This window comes from Pyxicephalus adspersus, chromosome Z (assembly GCF_032062135.1).
Source record: "Pyxicephalus adspersus chromosome Z, UCB_Pads_2.0, whole genome shotgun sequence".
NCBI lineage: Eukaryota > Metazoa > Chordata > Amphibia > Anura > Pyxicephalidae > Pyxicephalus > Pyxicephalus adspersus.
The window spans coordinates 45,538,263-45,558,226 of record NC_092871.1 but is presented as its reverse complement, the minus strand read 5'-3'; the positions used below and the strand labels follow the sequence as shown (position 1 = coordinate 45,558,226).

The 19,964-nt window shown below is 38.8% G+C and overlaps 2 protein-coding genes and 1 long non-coding RNA gene across 5 annotated transcripts in view; 1 reads left to right on the top strand and 2 right to left on the bottom strand.

The window, feature by feature from the left end:
- GSN (gelsolin) overlaps positions 1-9,984 on the top strand; it is a 41,407-nt gene extending 31,423 nt beyond the window's left edge. For all 3 annotated transcript variants that reach the window (XM_072431307.1, XM_072431305.1, XM_072431306.1), the window contains 6 exons: positions 3,861-4,031; positions 4,255-4,429; positions 4,978-5,099; positions 5,190-5,267; positions 7,925-7,985; positions 9,506-9,984. In XM_072431307.1, the coding sequence (XP_072287408.1) occupies positions 3,861-4,031; positions 4,255-4,429; positions 4,978-5,099; positions 5,190-5,267; positions 7,925-7,985; positions 9,506-9,675 (777 nt within the window). In that variant the 3' untranslated portion in view covers positions 9,676-9,984. The remainder of the gene's footprint in view (positions 1-3,860; positions 4,032-4,254; positions 4,430-4,977; positions 5,100-5,189; positions 5,268-7,924; positions 7,986-9,505) is intronic.
- STOM (stomatin) overlaps positions 9,974-19,964 on the bottom strand; it is a 30,654-nt gene continuing 20,663 nt past the window's right edge. Inside the window, exons 6-7 of the mRNA XM_072431308.1 lie at positions 19,766-19,900; positions 9,974-11,800 (exon numbers count right to left, since the gene is read on the bottom strand). Of these exons, the coding sequence (XP_072287409.1) occupies positions 11,606-11,800; positions 19,766-19,900 (330 nt within the window). The 3' untranslated portion in view covers positions 9,974-11,605. The remainder of the gene's footprint in view (positions 11,801-19,765; positions 19,901-19,964) is intronic.
- LOC140344263 (uncharacterized) lies at positions 12,196-19,710 on the bottom strand. Its single transcript, XR_011923531.1, has 2 exons — positions 19,406-19,710; positions 12,196-14,156 (listed from the first exon to the last, which is right to left on the bottom strand). It is a non-coding gene; the product is annotated as an uncharacterized lncRNA (long non-coding RNA).

Sequence of the window (19,964 nt, the reverse complement as noted above, 5' to 3'; positions counted from 1 at the left end):
TAGATCAGGAAAAAAAATTTATATTTCATCATATTGAAAATACTCGATCACATGTTACAGACAAAACTACTGTATAGAAATGCAGCAGTTCTTGGGTTGTGATTAAAGTCATGCTACCTCCCCTTTTCTTAAGGGCCAATCTTTGATCCATAATTGAGGCTGTGAAGTTATTTTTACTGAAGAGGATTTGGTACCTACAGCTAGTTTTGCCATTCTAAGATTTGCGGTGTTCAACTTTTCCCTGATATTCCTTCCTTCCTTAATTTAACCCCCCTAGCGTTCTAATTCTGTCCGTTTGTTTACGCAAAAAGCGTTACATTGTTTTGAATGGAAATTTATTTCACAATGTAGACCTTTAATTCTTAGGCATAACTCAGTGAAATATGTCCAATATTTAATAAATTTATTAAACATTAAATAAACAAATTTCCCGCCGCGCCTCCCGCCCACCGATGTCACCGGGGAACATCACGGCACTCGCTGGCTGAAGATTGGAGGAAGAAGGCGCCGCCCGAGGATGACATCTGTCGGGCAAGACGCCGGGGGAAGCAATGGGACAAGGCAAGTTGTGGGCCGTTGTGATGTCAATGCTGTATGTGATGTCAATCCCAATGCTGTAACAGTTTTACACATGTGGTAGTAAAGAAAGACCTGTGACAAAAGGAGAAAAGCTATGTGCTTGTGTACTGTGATCCTTCGTGATGGGTACAAGGACAGACATGGATTTTTTTTTTTTTTTTTGTAGCGGTCTTGAATTGCTATATTCCCATTGCAGTAAATCAATGGTAAACATGTTGAGGATTTAAATTTAAAGTCTCATTTCAGTTCAATATCCAGTTCATTTTATTACAGTGGAGTTTAACTAAATGTTGTAAAATAAGAAAAGTACTATCTGTAATTATTTTTCCATTTTCAAGTTTGAGGTATTTCAGGCTGCTCTATTTTTTTACCAGTCAGTGAAAAGGTAATTCTTTACAGTCTTGGGACTGTTTTCAGTCTAGATAAAATTCCAGGTTTAGGGTCTGGAGACATTCTGGATCTGGGCATTTAGTATGTCTTCTCCTGGTGTTGACTTACTGTGTTCATGGCTTCTTTTTCTACTACTTCCTAGGCTGAACTGACAAGCCAATAAATTATCCATAAACTGTTTACCCCTAAATGCACCGATTCTTCGGAAGAGATTTGTCATTTTATACAATAGGTGATGCAAGGCAGATTGAAGTGTGCCGGGCCATGTGTCATTTGCATTACACACTATCACTTATTGTCGGAGGAGAGGCTATACAGTGCACCATTCTCCTTTCATTGTAATTTCATATTTCCTGTTACTTTATTTCAATGCCTCCACTGTTCTTTCTTAACAGGGACTCCGGAGCCAGGTACCCTATATGTCCTACTTTTTTGGGGTATACCTTGTTTGTCAGTGTTCACCCTGCCTGTATATAAAATATTGAGTATTCTGGATTTTGGGGTTCACCCAATTCTGCCTTGCATATTTGGAGACACTTTTTCCTGTTCTCCATATAACTGTGGTGTCACTTACCGTATGTGAAATGTAGTTTGCTGTTCACCTTGTCATGGGATGCGATGTGCATGCCTCATTTGTGAACACTAAACACAAAGTGTGCTCACTTGTCTATCTCTTGTACTCTGACCTGGTGACTTATTGTAAATATTCAAATGACTTTCCATTAGTAATCTGTCCCGTATCTCCCTAGACTTCTGATAATCCGCATCATTGACTGTTTTAATTTCTTTATTTTCCTTTTTTATGTTATTACTCTAAACCTGAATGAGTGCCTTTGTGGTTGTCATGGAGATTGTTCTGTTATGCACGCTCTTAACCTGACCAGAATATTAAAACTTGATGTTCTCTAGTGGAACTCGGCTCTGAGAGAAATTGTCGCTTCATTGTTTTTTGCCTTTAATTGCTGCAATGGATTAACTTGCTATGATATATGTATGTCTTTTGTGTAATAAGGTGCACCAGTCATCTTTGTACAGCGCTGTGCTAAATATCAGAGCTTTATTAGTATGTATGTTTCTATATATATAAAACTGTATATGTGTGTATGTTCCACCATCACTAGGAAACACATGGAGACATTTCAACCAAACGTGCCATACGAATGACTGCGACTCATGTGAGTGCACAAGTCATCTTTGTACAGCACTGTGCTATATGTTGGCGCTATATTTGGATGTGTGTATGTCATCACTGGAAATGCATGGAGACATTTCAACCAAACTTGCTATGTTCCACCATCACTTGGATATGCACAGACATTTAAACCAAACCTGCTAGACATATGACACCGCTAATCTTTGTACAGCGCTGTGGTATATGTCAGAGGTATATAAATGTATAATATTAGTGTAAGACTGTGGGGGGACATTCGAGTGTCAGCTCCTCTGTACAGAGACGAAGGGGTGCAGCTCATTGTTTCATTGTACAGCACTATGGTATATGTCAGAACTACATAAATCTATTTATGTATAATTGTATGTGTGTATGTGGCATTTAAATCAAACTTGCTAGACAAATGACTCGGACTCATGTGCGTGCACCGCTGATCTTTGCACAGCGCTGTGGTATATGTCAGAGGTATATTTGCATGTATGTGTGTATGTATTGCTCAGTGACAGTGTGCCTTTTGCTTATATTTTAACATAATTTTTTTGGACTCTTACAAGTTTCTAGCCTGTAATAATGCCTTGACAAAACGTAAGGCAATTTGCCGAGTGCAATCAAATGCAAAAAAAAATGAAACAACACCGTGAACAAGAAAATCACTATAACTTTATTTGATTCCTTTTCCTGTTTAATAAAAGATTGCAATAAATAAATACCCGGGCATCGCTGGGTAATCAGCTAGTATAAATATATGTCCGGGTATAGATCTCTATATAGACATGCATCTGGTAATAACCTGTTTATTACTACAACATATTTCCACTATTATAGTTTTGGATAAAACAACCTTCTGTATCTTTACCATTTTATTTCTATGCTAGGAAAGATATCAAAATTAAGTACTACCAGTAACGCCTGAAGATTGCAGATCTTTATTACAGATGTGGTCAAATCTATAGACTGGCCGATACGTTTTTGGGGGCCCATATCCTACTTCTCAGCTTTATCCAGCCTTTCTTTGCTTTAAGTTGCACTATTGGGGCATAAACAAAACTCTGCCATCAATTACAAAAACAAAACAAAAAACACAGATTTAAGCAATTGTTTTGTTAATAATTGTTTGCAATTTATTTGTTACACAAATATTAATAAAATGTTATTTAAATGCAGCTGGTGCAAGTACCTCAATTTGTCATGATAGTAGCATTCTGTATTCCCCTGTACATGGGCCTCGAAACTGAGGGAGGGAAGGTTGTACAAAGAGCCAATCTGAGATGCTTGCTGCTGATAGGGGGTGAGCGAAGATCAAGCAATAAACTACTTCTTTTTGTCCCTATCTATTTACAGGTTTGGCAGGGGTGACCTAGTTTAACTGCTTAGAAAAGTCCAAATTCCACACTGTTTTAATTGTCTAGTAACTTTTAGGTCTGGCTTGAAATACAAATTTATTATCGGGTAAAAAATGATTATTATTACAGCTGTGCATTTAGTTATTTCCCTGAAGTTTAGCTTTTAACAATTCTTTACCGTAAGAGCAAAAGTATAGCCTAATTTAAGTACTGATGGTAATGGACACTTCAGGTGCATTGAAAAATATTTCTTGTTATTTAAATGTCTGAAAATTAGAGAATAATCTGCTGATCTATGAAGTTCAAGGCAAACAATGGCAGCAACAAAAACAGTACTAAAAGGTAAAAAAAATTAAGGCTGTTTCTGTGATTGGCAGGTCCGCGTGGTGCAGGGTAAAGAGCCACCACATCTCTTGAGTCTGTTTGGTGGGAAACCAATGATTGTCTACAAAGGAGGAACATCAAGAGAAGGTGGGCAAATGCCAGATGCAGAAATTCGCCTTTTCCAAGTCCGTGCATCCAGTTCTGGATTTACCAGAGCTGTGGAGGTAAATTAAATTTTTGATGAGATCTTGAGGATGCCGATTGTTGTAATCTAGGAATTTTAAAGAATTTACTATGTTGGTCCATGGTTTGGTTGGTTTATGGAATAAAATATAAACTAGTATTTATAAATTTAATAGATTATATGTGCTGCAATGTTTTGTTGTTGGTCCTCATTATCCACATCCTCATTCTTTTGGTTTATATTCCTGCGTCTGTATGTTCCAGGTGGACGTGAAAGCAAGTAATCTCAATTCAAATGATGTTTTTGTCCTGAAGACACCTTCTGCTGCATTCCTTTGGGTTGGACAAGGGGCCAGTGAACCTGAGAAGCAGGGGGCTAAGGAACTGCTTAATGTTCTGGGTGTATCTGGGACACAAATAGCAGAAGGCAGTGAACCTGGTAAGGCTTTTTTGTTTTTTTTCTGATCACTGGGTGCGCATTTGTCACAATTGCTAAAAAAAGGTTGCATTTCTGAGAGTTTTTAACAATTCAGTCACTTTGCTATGAATATCCACACTCTAGATCAGCCTTTCTCAACTTTTTTTTTACCATGGGGGAAGCCCTTGGGAAATTTTTCAGGTCTTCAGCTATACCTATAAACTATTCAACAACTGCTATAATTAATATATCCACACCTCACGTTACATTAGACTAATGGTCAGTGGGAATGCCTCTTCCATCTCTAGCCCTTGGGAAGAATGGAATGGTTGAGAAACACCGGTCTAAATTATTTTAAATTCACTTTAGCATTTTAGGATTATCTGAGAGAACCAAGTGTATATTATTCTGTCATATTTACCTCAAAAACTTACATGAAATGCCCACCATGCTCTTCCTACCGAATAATGTTTTTTCTGCTGAATAAACAGCATACAATATTTTCTGCTATGGTTACTTTTCATTAGCTGAAATTGGAAATCTGGAACTAACTGTCATTCTTTTTTCAGATGATTTCTGGAAGGCACTGGGTGGAAAAGCACCATACCGCACATCTGCCAGACTGAAGGACAGGCTCAACGCCCACCCACCACGTCTGTTTGCTTGCTCCAACAAAACTGGTCGCTTTATTGTAAGTAAAAAAACAAATCTGGGTGAATAAGAATCTTCAGGGTGATACTTACATCCCTGACGTGATGCTTTTTGGTGTTTTTATTTGTAGATCGAGGAAGTTCCAGGAGAGCTGACCCAGGATGATCTGGCTACAGATGATGTTATGCTCCTTGATGTTTGGGATCAGGTATTGTGAGATACCTCTGAGTGTGAGAACTCTGAGTGGTGAGGGGGGTCTATCTGGCCCTCGAGCCAATTTGTAAAATATATTTTTTTTGTTTTAAGAATTACCACTAGTGTTGATGTTCGAATTCGGGTTGTCCCTATATTCGACCTGAATATGGCTGTTCGAGTTTGGGTAGACCCAACCCGAAAAACACGGGATTTGACAGCAAAAATTCAGGATGATAAAAAAAAAATTTTTTTTTCCTAAATTATTAATTTCGTATGTGTTTTTTATATTTAACTTGTTCTTTTTTTTATTTTTTACAGGTTATCTGACAATGACATTATGAATCATGATGTCATTGTGGGATTCCTGGACCGTGGGAACTTTACGGTCACAGCTAATTGAAAGCAGGTGCCTTCAATTAGCTGTAACCGCAGGCAATACCAGGGCAATAGAGGCTGAATGGAGATACTATCTCCATTCATACCTCTACTGCTCTGTGATTGGCTGAGAAATAGGAAACCCTGATGACAGCTCAAGCATCATCAGGGTTTCCCTTTCCTCAGTCAATCAGGGAGCAGAGCAATCAGCAGAGCTTTACTATGCTGACAGCTCTGTCCCCCTGATTACTCCCGCAGCACTAGAGGGGCTGTGACATGTATTACACATACAGAATACATGTCACAGCTGCTCTAGGGCTGCAATAACGATCAGTGGAACAGAGCTGTCAGCATAGTAAAGCTCCGCTGATTGCTCTGCTCCCCGATTTGCTGAGGAAAGGGGAAATCCTGATGATGCCTTTGCTGTCATCAGGCTTTCCCTTTCCTCAGGGAGCAGAGCAATCAGCGGAGCTTTACAGCTCTGTTCCACTGATCATTTCTGCAGCCCTAGAGGAGCTGTGACATGTATTCTGTATGTGTAATACATGTCACAGCTCCTCTAGCACTCAGGAGCGATCAAGGGAGCAGAGCTGTCAGCATAGTAAAGTTCTGCTGATTGCTCTGCTCCCTGATTGGCTGAGGAAAGGGAAATCCTCATGATGCTTGAGCTGTCATCAGGATTTCCTATTTCTCAGCCAATCACAGAGAACTAGGGATGAATGGGCACAAGTCTCCCCATTCATCTCTAGTGCTGAATGGCTGAGAAATATAAAACCTCAGCCAGAGCACTAGGGGTGAATGGAGAGGCTTGTCCTCATTTAACCCCTAGTGCCCTGCAATCCCTCACTGTCAGGAGGATTTGCAGGTTCATTGCAACCCTGGAAATCCTCCTGTCATTGGGATAACCTGTAAAAAAAAAAAAAAAAAAAAAAAATAAACAAAAACACACATTAATAAAATAATTTTAAATTAAAGCCTTGTCCTATTTTTTACTTATATTTTAACCCTTTCAGGGAATGAGTATGGGGATTTATGTACCCCTGTACTCATTCCCCAGGGTGGGGCGGTAGAGATCCTGGGAGTCTACTTATTAAAGGGGGCTTCCAGATTCCAAAGTCCTGCTGTTTATAAAAGCCCCCATTGTTTTCAATGGAAGCTTTCATAAAAGCTTAAAAACGCTTGAAAAAGCCTCCATTGAGTTTCCCGCATTTTAATTTTTTAAATGTTGCAAGCAACGTTTAAAATAACGCTCAAAAACGTGCCTGAAGGAAATGTCCTGGTGTGGATTAGCCCATGGGAATGCAGTCCGCGTAGACTAAAGCTGCATACACATGTCCAATAATTATCATTAGAAACGACCGTTGAACAACCGATTGGCCAAAAAAAGTGACCAAGGACGCCGTTGAACGAGCATTGTCGTTGAAAATGAACGACTGCCACGGTGGATCTGATTGGCCGACGATCTTTCACTATCTATCGTGTGTACAGTATCGTGTGGTTCAGTAATTGTGCATGTTTCTGCGGTACACTTTCTCCTTTACATGATCTCCCTGCATCGTTCAAACGATTGTATCTAGTGTGTGGGACACTGTTGGTGGATTATATATGAACGATCATATTGTTACAACATGTACAGAATTGTGCACAATATGATTGTTCAAGTATAATCGTGCATAATCGTTGATCGGTCGTAATCGTTCGTTTTCTAACAATAATTATTGGAAGTGTGTACCTAGCTTTAGCCTAATATTGATGTGACAGGTTCTCTTAATCTTCATGTGAAGTACAGGGGTATGGAATAGTGTTATGTATCTTTTTACAATGTATCTTTTTGTGTATCCTTCTATAATTTTTACATCTGTTTGGAGGCTGTAGAAGCTCTACACAGTGCTGAAAAAAACCCGAATTTTTCCTCCCATTGACTTTAATGGTGTTCGGCTTTGACATTCGACCTCTTTATTCTTGTTTATCCCAGAGAAAGGGAACAAATCCTCCTGAAATATTAAACTGTAAAACTGTATAATGAAGTATTGCTTTTATTAGCTGGAGCTTCATTCATTTTACATCCTTAAACAAGCTTAAGAGTCAAAAAGAAACACCTGGGCAGCATACCTGATTTGCTTATTGGCCAGGCTTTACAGACAATGGTCCCTGCTGCATGTTTTTTAAATATCAAAAATAGAATGTACCCTATTGTATTTTCTCTTGTGACTGTCTCTACAGTAGTTGTTCCATGGAGCCTAAAATTCCTCCATACTTGGGGCAATGGTCTTATTTTAGCACAATATTTTTCAGGTATTTGTCTGGATTGGTAATGATGCTCAAGAGGAAGAGAAGAAGGAAGCCATCGCCTCTGGTAATATTTTATTTTTTTTATAAAAAGTTTCTCTGCTCAAGTTTAAATACTTCTGTCCTCCAGCTGGGTTGTGCTGCGTTTCCAAGAAAATCTTTCCATACTCCACTTGAGAACTAGGGTTTCGATCCTTTCCTAAATACCAAGATAAAAACTCCATTTTAGCTTTTCTTTTTTTTTTTTTTTTTTGGGGGGGGGGGGGGGGGGGGGATATTTATGCTATGCCCAATCTTTGCTGAGTGTTTATTTGTCCTGCATGTAGGTGGGCATGTGTATCATTGAATGCCAGCTTCTCTGCTACCTTTCTTCCAGAGGGATCAAAAATACCAAACTGGTATCTTGCACATCATTAGTTAATCATGAGTAATTGTCTGTAAATGGCTTTTTTTAGTTATACAATTGTTGAGGAGGAACTAAAATGGTCAGGACTGTGGGAACAAGAACAAATTTGTTGTTTATTAAAACATTAATGCTTTTTGGCAAACAATGTGCTGTAAGGCAGAATTTCCTGTCTTTGATTTGCCTCTAGGTTCCAATGAAAAAGGCGTATAGAGTAGGAGGTTTTGACAGCAATAAACCAGAGATTTGTCGCAATCTCCCATTTGAAATGCAATTTTGTGGCTTGTAGTTTCCTGGCATCCAAGATCTATCCACTTTGGAGTGGGGGGGGGGAACTTTAAACAACATTGTAACATAGTAGTGGTGTGATCATTATAACATAAAAGTCATGTTTTTTTTTTCCTAATTCTAATTCTGCTCTACAGTAGAGTACAAAAAAACATAATAGGAAGATTAGGCAATTTGTGGAAAACCAATGGGCATAATAATGGAGCTGGTTCTCCCTTTAGAGCAGGCATGTCCAAAGTCTGTCCCGGGGGCCAATTGCAGCCCGTGTTCAGATTTCCACCCGCCCGCAGCCTCTGTTAAAAAATCAATAATATGCAGGCTGCCAGGACTGTTAACCACAGTATAAAATACACGCGTACAAAAAAGCTATTTTATATTTCATTAGAGTTGATCAGCCGCCTTGCAATTATCAGCCCGCTCCTCGATGGGCATAATCAGCAGGACAGGAGTCCCAATGTGTGCACAGGAAATCCCCTACGTCATTAGTGGGCATGTGCTGTGGGGGACCCACATGGATCACGCCCACTCTGATTCCAAGAACACTGACACTCGCCCGCGCACAGGGAGTCACTCACGTCACATTGTGGGCGTGTGCTGTGCCGGACCCACGCAGACCACGCCCACACTAACCCTGAGTACCTGCTGAATGGTCGGCCCCCACACATTTTCCTTACACCAAATCTGGCCCTCTTTGCAAAAAGTTTGAACACCCCTGCTTCAGCTGCAGCTCCTCTGGAAATGCTCCTCACAAGATTGTTGAATGGATCCGAACACAACCATTTTAGGGGTGTTCATAAAAAAAATACCTCCACTTGTCAGTTATTAGGCCCAGTCTATTAATTATATGTTTTTCGGTAAATTGTATACAGATTGTAATTTTTAACTTTGTATTTCAGCATCCAAATACATTGAGACTGACCCTGCCAATCGCGATAAGAGGACACCTATTGCTGTTATCAAACAGGGCTTTGAGCCTCCCACATTCACTGGCTGGTTCCTGGGCTGGGACAATGATTACTGGGCTGTGGATCCCCTAGAGAGAGCCCTGGCGGAACTGAACATGTAATGTAGCGGCTGAGTGCGGTCCCTGTGCCTTCACTGTTTCTAGAATCCTTCAGAGATGTTTCATAGCTCTGACCCTCCCCTACTAGCTGTGCAATAACCAAAAAGCTTTTGTTATACCTTCCAATGCAGTTTTGGATATTTAAAAGTAATAAAAGCTTAAACAAATCCTCTGTGTGGCCTGTTTCGGAATGTACACAGTAAGGATATTTCTGTTCAGAATATTGCATTAAGGTAATGTTAAAGTTAGATAATTTTGTTACAAATTGTAATATCCTGTTTGAAAGCAAATAAAGCAGATGGAACAGACAAATCGTTTAATGTCATTTTGTTTCATAATACAAGTGTAGAAAGACATGCATTACACAAATTTGTTAGCATTATATGGTTTTCCATATAAGAAAACATTTGGGTAAAAGCAGTTTCTTCTGAATATTGTAATAAACAAAAATATATGTATATATGTTTCTGTATGTTAACAGGAATGCAGAAAAATAGCTGAATAAAGCAAAGTGATTAAAAAAAATTGTTTTACAGCAGCAATGACCTTAACTACCCCTCCCAGAGATTGTACATCCACATGGGGAGAAATGTTAAGTCAACCTGTAATGCAAACTTTTGTCAAAATGATCAGTAAATCCAAAGATATAGGCAGTTGAAATGTATATATATATTTGTGTTACATTTTTGCTAAACCTCACTTCTCAAGGTTTTAACAAGTGATTATTTAATGCAGTCCACCTCTGCTGCTTTTTTATAATTTGTATTCTTATGTTTGCACAGTTTTACCATACTTGTGACAGGTTTACAAGAATACAATAAAATTTCCCTGGAATTAGGTCCTAATGGACCATTATTTCCTATGCATATAGCAGGTAGGGAAGGGAAGGCCAGAGTTCTGCTTAGTTTGCACAAGATGTATTGCAGTTGGAAAAACTGCATCATCTACAACAAAAGCTGCTGGACAAAAGGATTCTAGTGCAATGTGTATAAGATACATACACCTGTTTTCAAGAAGACTACAGTGCTATAGAGTCAGTGGCTCTGAAAGGAAATCTGGATATAAATTGAATGTACTTATGTGAGACCTTGCTTTTACAGCTGGGTATATTGATGATTCAGGTTGCACTGGGGCTGCCTGCAGAGCAATAGATTTACAGGACCACATAAGTGATATGTGACAGAGAAATGATTACTGCTGGGACTGAATTGTTTTCCATGTAGGTATCGTTTTTTTGTACAAAAACAAAAAGTTTTTAAAACAATAGAAGAGAAAGTGGGTTTTGACTCTTTCTCTATAAAGTCTATCATTGTTAGTCCATACTTGCAATTTCTTCCTATTCTGTTTTTTTTTTTTTTTCACAGCTTTATCAATGTTCTTCACGTCACAGATTTGGCCTCTTTGTGCTGCCCTTATGTGGGTCCACTTTACTGTTCTGCATAGTCAGATTATAACCAACTGTGACACTAATTAACTGGGCAAAAGACTTTGCAGCTTGTAGAAAGCCCTGGTAACCAGCCAAATTATTTTCACTGTTCTCAGAGTTGAAAACTTAGTCATAGCTGGTTGCTAAGGGTTAATGCACAACACTCATACATCATCTTTAGTAAAGTAGTGACTGATTATGTTGTCATAACTAACTAAGAACATCTTGAAACATTCAGAGGTCGCACAGATAAATAATTAATTCTTCATATTTATGTAAAAAGATATTTACAAGGCAGATGATATTGAGGCCTTGCATAGACTTGATTAAAGGGTATTGTGGTGTTTGCTGTGTAGGACTGTCTATTAGAAATCCTAATTTTTTACATTACAGGGCAAAGCTAAAGCTTTGCAAAAAATGGGGGTCTTTATAGGCATTCTGAGATTATAGGCAACACTCTTGATATATTGATAAAAAGAACCTTTTTTATAAACTCTGAAAGTGGTGCTACTTCCTGCCACCAAGGATTCCTTGAAGCATGTCAATGGGCAGTGGGAAGACGATAGTGGAATTCTTTTCTGCAGCGATAGTGGTCAGTGTCTGAAGGTATCGGAGCTGCAAGGCAGCTGGGGACTCTGTGATTACCATGGAAGCTTCTTTAAGAGCTCGGGAGGCGTTCATCTCACCCTCTGCTGCGATTACCTGAGATGGGAAACATACAATAACAGTTCAATATGGATTAGTAGCTGGATATACATACATTATCCCTGTGGGAACACACATTGTATCCATGCCAAAAAATAACCCTATAAATCGAGGAATTCACAGGTATTACTAAAGAAAGAACAGTGCCCTTAGCCATCATTCAGAGCTTTCTATCCTGTAATGTCATTAGTGTGGTGGTCAGAGTAAGAATGTCTCCTATATTGCTGGTCAGTGGGAAGAATGTTACCATTACAGATAGCCAAAAAGATAATTGATGTCACTTAAACTAACCTAAGAGGTCAAAACTGCTCATGGAACATCTGTAGGAGAAACACACTGACTTACAAAACAATTGTTGACATAAAACTTAGATAAACTATAAGAGAAATGCAGGATCAGTATTTATTGACGGACTCTTTATAATGCAAAATTAGGATTGCCAGGTAACTCATGACAATTATATTATTGAAAAAATAATAATTGGTTCATTTTAGCATATACAGAATTATACAACATCCAAATAGGATCATATATTACACTGGGGAATGCATTTTTTGTGGAGTTAGATCTTACACTTGTTTTATATTAATTGTTGGGTGGTGAATCCACAAATGACCCCAGTTTTTTGCTGTCACATCCAGTATTTACGATACAGAGTACCCTCCATTTTTGTCAAAAAACATACAAATTTAAAATGCAATGAAGAAATAATGAAATAATAACTTGAATGTACTGTTTATTTAATTTTTTTTGTTCATACAAAGTATTTATTGTTACTCTGGAGTGTTCAGTGTTAGGACAATCTCGCCGGATGCTCCAACGATAGTCCGCCATCATATGTACTCCGCCATCATATGTACATCCCATCTACCCTGATACCGTCCTTCCATGACCTTCAAATCTTGCTGGAATCGTTCACCTTGCTCATCACTGACTGCACCAAGGTTTTCTGAAGTTAGAAAGATTGCTATGGAGAAAATGCACCTTGATGCTCATATTGCAACCAAGCATTTTGTAGCTCTCCAAGAGTTTCTGGACATTTTGTATGTAATTATTTGCTTGTGTATTCCGAAGAAAGTCCTTGACAATGGCTTTGAATAATAACCAAGCATTCTTTTCAACTTCTGACATTGTCCTGATGAAATGTTCATCTTTGATGGGCTGCTGAATCTGTGGACCATCAAACACACCAATCTTTATTTTTTCAAATGATAGGCTAGGAAATGTCAAAATGAGGTACTTGAAACAGGCTTCATCAGACCCAGTTTCATGTCCCTATTTAATGTACAGCGTTGCGTAATATGTTGGCGTTATATAAATCCTGTTTATTATTAATAATAATAATAAAAATGTTTGGATCACCTGGTTTTGGGGCAGATCTTGAAGGCAAGTTCCTTTCCACCCAATGCATCTCACGAGCTCTGCTGTCCCACATGTACAGATAACAGGAATACTTGGTGTATCCATGTTGGTGACCAAGAAGGAAGCATACCATTTTAAGGTAAACACAGATGACCCAATTGTGTTGGTGATATTACAACAACTCAATGATTCTCTTTATGTCTGCATATTCCTCAAGAAGCAACTGAATGGCCAGTTGGGACTGACCCAAATATATTGCCATTGTGAAGGACGACACACTTTAAGCCCCGCTTTGAGCTATCGATATATAGTCACCATTCAGTTGAGTTATAGATTAGAATTCCCAATTCCTCTATTAAACCAGGTATGTTATGGCAATACACAGTCAGTTCTAAAGTACTGCAGAAATGCAATTTCTCTGGTTCAAAGGTACGATACCTTTGTTCCTTTTTCAAGTAAGTTTTTCTCACGCAGTCTTGATGCTAGGAGTTCTGAAGCCTTCTTCGATAGTCCCAAATCACTCAGCTCATGCTGATCAAATCCCTTACGAACAGAGTCCTCTTCAATTTAAAAATCCTCATCATTGTTGTCACCTAGTTCATCACCATAATCATGTTCTTCAAGAGAGGGTAGTGTTATGAAAAACCGATAGCCGATGGTAGACTAGGATCCTCTATGTTACATTTATTTTTCTTGTTATATCCTGAAGTTTTCACTATTCAAAAGTAACAGTCACTGAAAACAGTCACTTGGCCTCTCGCCAAACCATAAGTATACCAAATGGCATCTTATCACGTCTTCCCTTATCACGTCTTCCCCCCAACACTTATCTTGATCACCAAGTTTAACTCTGAAATATGCCAAATAGGCTTGCTCCACAAATGTGCTGATCTTCGCCCTTTGACTTGGAATGGTGAAACTGCCAGATATAACAAAATGAATCAGGGTTGTTTAGGCACTTACGATGAGAAACAGCAGAGACAGACATGATCTGAAAGAAAAGGAAATACGTGTGGAAGTAGAAAAATAAATTTTGCTTATTCACTACGTAGAGCAGCGCACAATCTCTGACCACACTGTCTTGCGTGTAAATGAATAGCCTATACAAATCCATGCTACAGTAATCGCATTATTATAAGCCGTAGAGAAAAAACCTGACATGATAGAAGAAAACTAACTTTCAGTCTTTCAGAATCGGCATCATTATCATTAACGATAACTTTCAGAATCGGCATACCTATTTTAGTGTAAAAAAACTAAAAATTTAAGTCAACAAAAAATTTGTTCAAAATTTTTACGCAGTGTTATCTGCACCAACATTTTTTTCCTGTCTGTTCCTTCAGTCTCCTATTCATCCAGACACATAATTACTCTGGTATTAAATTTATTCAAGCCTATCTTTGCTGAGAACGTTATTTCATACATTCCAAACTTTGCGGAATTCAGTAGAACATTTTTTGGAACATGATTTTACTTAAATTCTTTTTTTAATAACTATTTTCAGAGCTCTCTTGTTGGTAATAATTGGACATGTAACAACAGGCAATATTTTTACAAGAAAGAAAAATCTTTTTATAGTAGTGCCATTGCTTTTTGTGTAGTATATGTGCAGAGTAACAGCGACCTCTTGTTTTAACAAACTGAATAATAAATTTGTGACAATGTGCCAATAGTCTGCAATGGCGGGCATTGCCAGATCACATGCAGGTCTTCTGTAATAAATAGTCTGCCCTAGAAAGTGGTATTAGATAAAGTTTATTTGGCCTGCTACATATAGTGGCATTTTGCATTGTGCAAAATTTCCCTCTTATTTTTGACTGTAATAAAAACCCCCAATATCATAACAAATCTACAGCTTCTGAGTTTAAATGTTTACTGTAGGCTAAAATAAAGGCTGTTGGTGGCATAAGAGATTATTTCAACCAACTGATCTATAGACTTGAATATGAAGAAGACTGTTCAGTTAAGGAACAGTCCATGGAAGGGAGGAATCAAATAAGATGTGATAGGTTTATTTTAAAAGGCTTTCTTTCAAACAGATTAATTTTTATTTCCGGTAGATGCTGGAAATGATATTAGTCCTCTAGCTAATTTTATCTTTCAGGGACACAGGCAGCAAAATATATATGGCTGCTAAACTTTTAACCATACAAGGAGCTTTATCAAACAATGTGCTTAACGGTAGTCAGTTTCAAATAAATCTCAGGTTTGTTGCATGTTCGCTAATAACACTTTTATCACAGGTCTGATTGATATTTGTAAATAAATGTTTTTAGTAACTAAAGGTAGCACTACCTAAATATTTACTGCGATACATAAAAATATAAATAGATTTTTAGAAATGGCCAAAATAAGTCTGCTGTTATCAGGATGTATTTTCAATCATCTTCAGTGTTAACCAGAACCAATAAGTGTTTTGTTGGGAATCTTCAAACTCAGTTTCTAAAGATTTCTACTTATCAGGAAATAGAGGTAACAAGAACTTTTTATCTGCCAAGAAAAACTACAGTGCAACACTGGCCATCCCTTGAACCTCAAACACTTTAACAATTAATAGATAAAGTGACTATTATCCAACACTATCCAAAGTGACAATTATCCAAAAAAAAGTCAAAGAAGGCTTTCCTAATGACCCAATTCTTGTCCCTACCCAATAATATTAGACTATATGGAGGAAATTATTCCTGGTAGACTAAATAATTTAGGTATTTTTCAGTTAACCTTGCTTACCAGGTGTTGCTGTGAGGATGTGTACCAAGCAATAACACACTCAGTAGCTTCCTCTCTATCACATACAGATGTGTAGAATGTTTTTTAACATACTTCTGCTGACAGTACTTTCTTTTTATCTCATTTTGGTTGCTCTTTTATGTGCTAATGACCTTGCATGACCTAGCTTCCGAATTTAGGGAAATCAGAACGGATCTTGCAATTTCTCCTTGCTATACCTAGCCAGGAAACAACTTACAGTGAAGGAAAGAGGTATTTGATCCCCTGCTGATTTTGTATGTTTGCCCTCTGACAAACAAATGACCAGTCTATAATTGTAATGGAAAGTTTATTGTAGGTGTGAGAGACAGAATAACAACAAAGGAACCATCAAAAACCCAGTGCTCGAAAGTCAGAGCTTGATGTGCATTGTAATGAGTGAAATAAGTATTTGATCCCTTCGCAAAAGATGACTTAGTACCGTGTTTCCCCAAAAATAAGACCTACCCCGAAAATAAGACCTAGCACTTTTCCCCCAACCTGCCCTAATATAAGACCTACCCCGAAAATAAGACCTAGTAGAAAAAGAAAAAAAAAAAAATACTCACCGAGCGGGAGACAGCGGGCGTACACACTCCGGAGCCGCACAAGCCGATGCTTGCCTTGTAGTTCCGGCTCCTGTCACAGGCGGAGTAATATTACATGCACTTCGCCTGTCAGAAGCCAGGAACTCAGCTCGCGTCTTCTGATAAGGTAAGTTTTTTTTTTTATTTTAACCAGCACCATTACGGTATAAAAATAAAAAAAAATAAAAAATCATTGCCCCAGCCACATTTTGTGCTGATTTTAGGTTTGTAAGGACAAGCTGGCTGATTTAATACAGTAACAGTGCAAGAAGAGAAATGCTGAATTCAGTAACCAATACCGGTAGCAATGAATCAATGAAGAGTTTAATTTACAATTGGGTCACCATATAAAACTCTCAAATGCACAGAAAAATAAAAAAAATAAAAATGTGAGCAATCATTGCCCCGGCCACATCCACTGAGTGCTGATTTTACACAGATCCACAGATGCTGTACAGTGCACCTGTGGGTTACCGTATCTTTTCTGGTGCACTGTGCTGCATCTGTGGATCAGTGTTAAAGCACCTTAATACGTTAACCACTTCAAAATGTGCCTTTTTTTATGGCCATATTCATACATGAATATGGTAAGTGTTTTTTTTTCATTAAAAAAAGTATATAAGACCTACCCTGAAAATAAGACCTAGTGTGTTTTTGGAAGCCCAAGAAAATATAAGACAGTGTCTTATTTTCGGGGAAACACGGTAATTGGTGGCAAACCCCTTGTTGGCAATCACAGAGGTCAGACGTTTCTTGTAATCGGCCACCAGGTTTGCACACATCTCAGGAGGGATTTTGTCCCACTTCTTCTTGCAGATCCTCTCCAAGTCAGTAAGGTTTCAAGGCTGATGTTTGGCAACTCGAACCTTTAGCTCCCTAAAAATCCACAGATCTTCAATGGGCTAGGCCACTCCAGGACCTTCATGTGCTTCTTCCTAAGCCACTCCTTTGTTGCCATGGCCGTGTGTTTTGGGTCATTGCCATGCTGGAATACCCATCCACGACCCATTTTCAATGCCCTGGCTGAGGGAAGGAGGTGCTCACTCAAGATTTGACGGTACATGGTCCCGTCCATTGTCCTTTCGATGCGGTGAAGGTGTCCTGTCCTCTTAGCATAAAAACACCCCCAAAGCATAATGTGTCCACCTCCATGTTTGATGGTGGGGATGGTGTTCTTGGGGTCATAGCAGCATTCCTCCTCCTCCAAACACGGCAAGTTGAGTTGATGCCAATGAGCTCAATTTTGGTCTCATCTGACCACAACACTTTCACCCAGTTCTCCTCTGGATCATTCAGATGTTCATTGACAAACTGCAGATGGGCCATTACATGTGCTGTCCTGAGCAGGGGGACCTTGCAGGCTCTGCAAGATTTCAGGCCTTCACGGCGCAGTGTGTTACCAATCGTTTTCTTAGTGACTATGGTCCCAGCTGCCCTGAGATCATTGACAAGATCCCCCACTGTTTAGTTCTGGGTAGCTTCGTCACCATTTTCATGATCATTGCAACTTCACAAGGAGAGATCTTGCATGGAGCCCCAGACCGAGGGAGATTGACAGTTATTTTGTGTTTCGTCCATTTGCGAAATATCGCGCCAACTTTTGTCACCTTCTCACCAAACTGCTTGGCCATAGTCTTGTAGCCCAGTCCAGCCTTGTGTAGATCTAAAATCTTGTCCCTGACATCCTTAGACAGCTCATTGGTCTTGGCCATGGTGGCTAGTTTGGAATCCGATTGATTGATTGCTTCTGTGGACAGATGTCCTTTATTAAGGTACTGTAACAAGCTTGGATTAGGAGCACTCCCTTACAGAGGGTGCTCCTAATCTCAGCTCATTATCTGCATACAGTGAAGATACCTGGGAGCCTGAAATCTTGCTGGTTGATAAGGGATCAAATACTTATTTCACTCATTACAATGCACATCAAGCTCTGACTTTGAGCACTGGGTTTTTTAAGGTTCTTTTGTTGTTATTCTGTCTCTCACAGCTACAATAAACCTACCATTACAATTATAGACTGGTCATTTCTTTGTCAGAGGGCAAACATACAGATCAAATACTTATTTTCCTCATTTTCCTCACTGTATTAACTATAAGATAGGAAGTTTGGCTCGTACAGTTTTTTCCAACATTGTGCAATCAAAGTTCACACGTAACACTTCTCTAGAGGAGTAAGGCCAAGTTCAGACTTGCAATGGGAACAAGCATTCCCATGTTGCTTACGCCAGCTGGCACCTTGCCACCAGTTCAGCTTCCCACTTGCTGCCGCTGGTTCGTGAGGAACAGGCATCTGTCAGCAGTTCAGTGCGCAATCATTCATAATGTGCTGCAAAGATTGAGATGCTATATGTAGCATCTTGGCAAAAGGGAAGGAGCAAAGAAGTCGTAACTGCACCGCAATCGTCTGAACTTAGCCTAAAGTTACATTCCTCTATTACATGGGAAAAACACCTATAATTAGCTATTTTTAACATGTGGTGCCTGTATTAGTTTGCCCTTTTTTCTCACCTAGTGATTCTTACATTTACACACATTTTGGTCTAGAGTGACAATGCTCATTCACTGTACGACACTGTGAGTGTAGTGTTGTCAGCCTAGGATTGGAAGTGTGTAATCAGTACAAAACACCATTCTTCTCCATAACATGGGGAAAGTGTACTGAAATTTACAGATACTGAGAATAATGGAATGATATCTGTGAGCATAGGGAGTTATCAGCGCACAAGGATTAATAGGTATTGTGCTATGATACAAAATGTATTTAGTGAAATAATTAACAGACCAAAAGAAAGCAAATATGTTTATTTTAGGGTTTATATACATCTGATTAAAAAAAATAAATAACAAAAAAACAAGCCTTAATTTATTGCAAAAATGCTCCTGCCTCAAGATAAATGCTGTTTACCTGCTTTCTGCTATTCCTCAAGAGAAGTGTCATACCAACCCCTCTTTATATCAACACAGCCTCTGTACTAAGACCTCTTCTGCTAAGTGGTGCATGTACAAGACAATCCAACATGTCCATTTACACAACAGTTTACTCTTTCATGGCCTGCTACACACAGGCTTTTAACCCTTCATGGCCTGCTCAGTGGACCTGTAACTGAATGGGATATTATCAGTAAGATTGGGCATAGCAATTTGCAACAGTTTTTGAAGATGTCCTGCACCAATTCAGCAGAGAATTACAACGTCTTTCCTACAATACCCCTAATTTTCTACAGAATAACAATAAAACAAACAGCTCAGCTGCCTCATGACTTACCTTGGCTCTTGCCTCTCTGGCAGCCTCAGCCTCTGCTGCCATTGCTCGTTGAAGTTGAACTGGCAATTTGACATCCTTTATCTCCACACGCTCTACTTTAATACCCCAATCATCAGTAGCAACATCCAGCGTGGACTGAAAAAAAAAAAATTCCCACATATAAAAAGAGTGTCAAACATTTTTACATAACATAAAGGCC